This window comes from Bubalus bubalis, chromosome 9 (genome assembly GCF_019923935.1).
Source record: "Bubalus bubalis isolate 160015118507 breed Murrah chromosome 9, NDDB_SH_1, whole genome shotgun sequence".
Lineage (NCBI taxonomy): Eukaryota > Metazoa > Chordata > Mammalia > Artiodactyla > Bovidae > Bubalus > Bubalus bubalis.
In genome coordinates this window covers 97,080,537-97,087,691 of record NC_059165.1, presented here as the reverse complement: position 1 = coordinate 97,087,691, position 7,155 = coordinate 97,080,537, and the positions used below count along the sequence as shown (strand labels likewise).

At 40.4% G+C, this 7,155-nt stretch overlaps 1 protein-coding gene across 1 annotated transcript; it reads left to right on the top strand.

Annotated features, from left to right (window-relative positions):
- Positions 1–5,146: 5,146 nt before the first annotated feature.
- LOC112577677 (olfactory receptor 7E24-like) lies at positions 5,147–5,992 on the top strand. The gene has a single exon (XM_025293600.3). It carries the CDS (start codon positions 5,162–5,164, stop codon positions 5,990–5,992), a length of 831 nt encoding a protein of 276 aa, XP_025149385.3. The 5' UTR covers positions 5,147–5,161.
- Positions 5,993–7,155: the final 1,163 nt, after the last annotated feature.

The window sequence follows — 7,155 nt, the reverse complement described above, 5'->3', positions numbered from 1 at the left end:
AGATGGGAGGGAGGTTCAAAAGAGAGATGATATATGTATACCTATGGCTGACTCATGTTGAGGTTTGACAGAAAACAACAAAATTCTGTAAAGCAATTGTCCTCCATTAAAAAATAATTTTAATTTTTAAAAATATGGTTTGGGTTTATTATCAGGACATTCAATAGGATCTATTTTTTCTCTAATGGTAACTGCAAGATTGGGACTCATAGACCAAAGTGTGGGACTTGAATATTTCTGCACAGAATAACTGTGGTGTTGGAGAAGACTCTTGAGAGTCCCTTGGACTGCAAGGAGATCCAACCAGTCCATTCTGAAGGAGATCAGCCCTGGGATTTCTTTGCAAGGAATGATGCTAAAGCTGAAACTCCAGTACTTTGTCCACCTCATGTGAAGAGTTGACTCATTGGAAAAGACTCTGATGCTGGGAGGGATTGGGGGCAGGAGGAGAAGAGGATGACAGAGGATGAGATGGCTGGATGGCATCACTGACACGATGGACATGAGTCTGAGTGAACTCCAGGAGTTGGTGATGGACAGGGAGGCCTGGCATGCTGCGATTCATGGGGTCGCAAAGAGTCAGACACGACTGAGCGACTGATCTGATCTGATCTGATCTGCACAGAATAAAGGGATAAAAAGTGAGGAAAGAAATTTCTCAGTGATGCATCAAATACTGAATGTGAGAAGATTCTTGTTTTCTTTACAGATACTCACCATGTAAAGAAAACTGAGTCAAGCACAGAGCAAATTTCTAATTTACTACATAAAAACCAATATCTATCTTTTATATGCACCATGTCTTCTACACTCATGCTTAGCACTGACTCTAATGCCTGATCCCTTCTCCCCACAACGCTATGACTTCAGTTTAACACTTTTACCATTGCCCACATATTTTAAAGAGGCCCAATACTCTCCTCATCTCTCTATAATTAACCCTACTCAGTTGCCATTTGATCAAGGATACTCAGGGCTTCCTGGGTAGCTCAGCTGGTAAAGAATCTATCTGCCTGCAATGCAGGAGACTCCAGTTCTATTCCTGGGTTGGGAAGATCCCCTGGAGAAAGGATAGGCTACCCACTCCAGTATTCTTGGGCTTCCCTGGTGGCTCAGATGGTAAAGAATCTGCCTGCAATGCGGGAGACCTGGTTTGATCCCTGGGTTGGGACGATCCCCTGGAGAAGGGCGTGGCAACCCACTCCAGTGTTCTTGCTTGGAGAATCCACATGTACAGGAGAGCCTGGTGGGCTATGATTCATAGAGTCACAAAGAGTCTGACATGACTGAGTGACTAAGCACAGTTTAGCACCAGGATACTCATCATAAAAGGGGGAATTGGGAAAAGAAGCAGCACATGTCACATTTATGGTATAAGCGTAATGAACCTTGGTTTTCATGTCCCATGTTCTATAGATTCATCTTTGTAATTTATCCTAGAATCTTATCTCTTCTACTTACTATGAAATAACTTCAGTTTAGTAATACGTTTTTGGGCTTCCTGGGTGGTGCTAGTGGTAAAGAACCTGCCTGCTAATGCAGGAGACATAAGAAACTCGGGTTCAATCCCTGAGTCTGGAAGATCTCCTGAAGGACGGCATGGAAACCCACTCCAGTACTCTTGCCTGGGGAATCCCATGGACAGAGGAGCCTGGCGGGCTACAGTCTAAATGATCGATAAGAGTCGAACACGACTGAAGTGGCTTAGCACACATGCACAGTTATACATTTTGCTGTGGATGAATTATTTTTGATGCCCCAAAATCGTGTCTTCCTCTCATAGAGGATGAGGTTTCTGTGTGGTGAGCAGTATCTGAGATTCTCTCACTCTTCCAAACTCCTGGTTTTCCTACCCCTGTGTATTTCCCTGCCTTTGAGCGTAAGATGTACATAAAGACCCACTTCCAACAACAAGAATGTGGAAGAAATGTTGGGAAGTCAGTTCTGGGAACAGAACAAAATAATCTGGCTCTCTTCTTGGTGCTTCTCTCTGGCATTCTTGGTGGCTTGCATTGATAAAACCCAACTGCCTCACCAGGAGGCCACATGTCAAGGAACTGAAGGAATTCTCTGGACAATATTCCATGAACAAGTGAATCCTACCAACAACCTCATGAGTGAGCTTGAGAGTGGACATCTGCTGGTCTAACTTTGTGATACCTGCAGCCTGACTGACATCTTGATTACAGCCTTCTGGGAGATCCACTGAAATATTTAAAGTATCAATGATTAAATTCTAAGTAAAGATCAATAGCTTTCTAGTATGCCAATGTCAACAGAGAAAAAAACTTAAAACTGAAGACTCATTGGTTTGGCGGTGGTTTACTTGCTAAATCATGTCTGACTCTTGTGACCCCATGTGAAGATTCATTAAAATTAGCCAAAAAAAGAGAAGCTATCCTTAGAGACAAATATTAACTGTGCAAATGGAAAGTATATCACATTCTTGGTATAGACCTAATGCTACATAGATTTAATGATTGATACTATTGATTTGTAGATATCACATTGAGTGGCTAAATTGAGGGAGGGGGAGTATGAATTTTATGTTAAGTACCTGCAAGTTAGAACCAATAAGTAAAAGTACAAGGTGAATTTCCTCCTGAGGAGAAGAGGGGCCCAGATCATTCCTAGGACATTCATTTTTCTCCTTTCCTGTTCTGTTAATATTATCAAGTCTCCAGAGATTGGGATAATGTGGACCAGCTTGCTAACAATGAGTTTTGGGCGTTGAGCCCTAAAGTCATACCATTGTAAATAATTGGCCAGTGCCTCTAGCTAATTAATTTGCCTGTTCTAATACTGTGAGCCCACACCTGTGTCTCCATCCTTCATAGGAATCTGCATCAGAAGGTCCAGCCTGAGTCTGTCTTCCTGCTCAACCTGAGGAGAGACCCTGAGACTTTATCACACACCAGGCAGGAGAAGGGCAGTGAGTCTGTGTTCCTTGGTCATGCTGCAGCAGAGATGCAGCCCAGCCCCGTAAGTACTAAGGGAGACAGTGATTGAAGGACGAACTATTGGGAGCATTATTCCCTCCACAAGAGGAACAAACATGTTTTACTTGGTAGAGAAATCTGGAGGGCACCGATCTGCTCAGTTTTCAAATAGTGCACTTAAACTCTACATTCTAGGATCTGGCTGGGGTGTGAGAACTCTCATTCAGAGTTCTGCTTCCACCACCACTGCTTCTGACTCTGGCTGGCATCCCTCCCACCAGAGCAGCTAATGGACTCAGTAACCTTACCCCGAACACTTCAATTCATTATGAGAGTAGTGATGAGGATGAAGATGAGGACAAGGATGAAGAATGTGATATCAACCATAACATCATAGATATCTGGCTCTGAAGTGTTTACAATCAGGAGAATAAGACTAACAGGTATATAAAAAGGTACTCAACATCAGTTAATATAGGAAACACAGGTCCAAACCTAGATCAAAGATCACCTCATGACTGTTAGGATGGCTATTAAAAACAATAAAAAGAAAACAAATGCTGGTGAGGAAGTGGAGATAAGAACTGTTGTACATGGTTGGTGGGAATGAATATTGGTAACTTCGTTAGAGAAAACAGAATGGATGTTCTTTAAAAATTTTTAAACTGCAACAAATTGAAATAGAACTAGAAACCAGCAACTCCACTTCAGAGTATTGGCTAAAGAAATAAAATCAGAACCTCCAAAGTGGATATTTGCATTCCCTCATCTTTGCAATATTATTTGAAATAGTGAAAATATGGATACGTATCTGTTGACAGATGAATAGGTAAAGAAAATGAGATGTGTATATATAAACAATGGGATATTATCTAGCCACAGAAAGAAGAAAATCCTGCCATTTTTGACAACATGGATGGACCTGAACAATACTATGCTTATTAAACTATATACACCAGTCACAGAAAGTCAAATCCACTATGATCTCAGTTCTGTGTGGAAGCTAAGAAAATCAAACTCTTGTTGTGAGGATTGGTGGTAGAAAAAGTGAGGAAATGGTGGTCAAAATGTATGAACTTTTGTTACGAAATGAATAAGTTTGGGGATCTAATATGCAGCCTGATAACTATAGCTAATAATTCTGGTTGTGTTCTTGAAATCTGCTAAGAGAGATCTGCTTAACTGTTACTACACACACACACACATGCACACACACACACTCACAGAAGCTATGTGAGGTGCCATATACATTATTTAACTTGACTGTGGTAATCATTCCCAATGTGTATTGTATTAAATAATCATTTTGTACATCTTTTCATGATCTCCATGTGGCACAATTCAAATATATGAAATTTTGTTAATCACTTCAGTAAACTGAAGAAAATAAAATCAGTGAAGTATTATTTTTCTGCCAGTACAGAATAGAGTCCCCAAAGGCAAAGGGTCTCATCCATCAAACATTTAAATGAGATGGTATTGAAACAAGTAACCCTGTTTAAGATATTCAGAAAAAAATTGCAAGAGGATTTCTTAAATTTCATTATTGTGTAATCTTTAGCAGTGCTGTGTACATGAACACCATCTTTGTAGTCAACAACACATTAGATCATGTACACTTAAACAATATTGATCGAAATTTGAAGTCCATCAAATTCAAAGATATGAAAAATATATATACTAAATGACTTCTTAAAAAAACTCTGATACTTGAATAATCCCCTATTTCATAAAGGAGAGAAGACAGAAAAATAAAGGATGATAAAACTCTGAGTATCATGTAAAATTAGTTCTGATTATGAACATTCACCTTTAATTTAGAAGAAGTGGGCTGTCCTTAACTGAGACCATGGATGTATTACCTCTAATATCCTTCCTCCCTTTCACTTTTCATGAAGCTTTATAATGAATGTAAGAGACTATAGACAGAAGTGAATAACACAGAAACCAACAGGAAACAATTCTAAGAATATGTCACACTGAGAAATATTGCTGAAGAAACTGGGATGTATAATCTGAGAAATGAATTGCTTGAGTCCAAAATATGGACACAGTGCTGCATGACCATTTATGTATTTATATTTTTCCAGTCTTCTTTCCTTCTTCCAAAGGTGTCTAAGCTACACAGAACTGGAAATCTAACAAGTGTCTCAGAATTCTTCCTCCAGGGCCTCTCAGATGATCCAGAACTGCAGCCTTTGCTGTTTGTCCTCTTCCTGTCCATGTACCTGGTCACCATGCTGGGGAACCTGCTCATCATCCTGGCTGTCACCTCTGACCACCACCTCCACACCCCCATGTACTTCTTCCTCTCCAACCTCTCCTTGGCTGACATTGGCTTCATCTCCACCACGGTCCCCAAGATGATTGTGAACATCCAAACTCACGGCAGAGTCATCTCCTATGCAGGCTGCCTGACACAGATGTCTATTTTTATCCTTTTTGGATGTATGGATGGTATGCTGCTGTCTGTGATGTCCTATGACAGGTTTGTGGCCATCTGTCACCCACTGCACTACCCGGTCATCATGAACCCACGCCTCTGTTGCTCCTTAGTTTTGGTGTCTTTTTTTGGTAGCCTTATGGACTCCCAGGTACACAATCTGATTATGCTGCAACTTACCTGCTTCAAAGATGTAGAAATTTCTAATTACTTCTGTGACCCTTCTCTGCTCCTCAAGCTTGCCTGTTCTGACATTTTCACCAAAAATATTGTCATATATTTTATTGGTGCCATTTTTGCTTTTCTCCCTTTCTCAGGGATCTTTTACTCTTACTATAAAATCATTTCCTCCATTTTGAGAGTCCCGTCATCAGATGGGAGGTATAAAGCCTTCTCCACCTGTGGCTCTCACCTGGCAGTTGTTTGTTTATTTTATGGAACAGGTCTTGGTGTGTACCTCAGTTCAGTCACCTCACAATCTCCCGGGAAGGATGCAGCAGCCTCAGTGGTGTACACTGTGGCCACCCCCATGCTGAACCCCTTCATCTACAGCCTGAGGAACCGAGGCATCAAAAGGGCCTTGTGCAGGTTCCTCAACAAAACAATCTAACCTCCATTTGGAGTGTAGATTGGAAAATGTAGTAAAATTAACATCTAGATCTGAAAATTCTATCTCCCTCATGATATCAGTTGTAGCTCTTAGGGTTTTCTTGCCTCTCCTTGTTTTACACCTGAATATTGCTTCTTTGGATATGTTTTTGATGGGGCTGGGAGGGTCTTCTGGGATTCTGCAGATGTCAGAACTACTGTGACTAAATCTTATTATACCCAAGGAGGAGTCTCTAGTTTATTATTATTATTATTGTTATTCATTGTTGTGGTGACCCACATATTAGAAAGATAAACAACTCCATTTTTTACAGATTTAAATAATATATTTTTTTCTAAAGCTGTTGTCTATTTTCCAGCTAATTACTATGTTTTAAGTCTGTGTATGCAGTCTATGTGTGAGGATACATGTCACAGCTTCTCAGCCTTGGCTTTTAACAAAATAATCTGGGGGGCGGGGGTGGCTTACAAATACTGACTATTTTGCAACATTGTAATTCAACTATCCTACAATAAAATAAATTTTAAAAAAGACTGTCAACTGAGACTCACTGCAAAAGAGTCTATTTATTGTATTCTTATTTATTTCTTTTTAAATGTATTACTTATTTCAAAGGAGGATAAATACTTCACAATGTTAGACTTAGGTTGTCCTGAACTGAGGATTTTTAAAAATTACTTATTTTTGTTTGTTTTTGGTCATAACATGCAGCTTGTGGGGTCTTAATTCCAAGACCAGGGATTGAATTCATGCCTCCTGCATTCAAAGGCAGAATCTAAGCCTCTGGAGCACCAGGGAAGTCCCAGCATGAGGATTTTTAAAGACACTGAGGCTAGTTCTACCATGTAGCCAAGGTTGAGAACTTCTGATCTAAGTCAGATCTTTCAGTCAAATGTGACCTTTATGTCATGAGTCCTAACTGCTCTTGGACAAATGTCCCAGATCCTAAAGAGATCTGAGCTCATGGGGGAAGATATAAAGAGCCTGCTGTAGTAAACAGGCAAAGTGCCTGTGTGTATATTCAGTCGGTAAGTTGCACCTGACTCTTTAGTGATCCTGTGGACTGTAGCCTGCCAGACTATTCTGTCCATGATATTTTTCAGGCAAGAATACTGGAGTTGCCCTTTCCTTCTCCAGGGGATCTTCCCGACCCAAGGATGGAA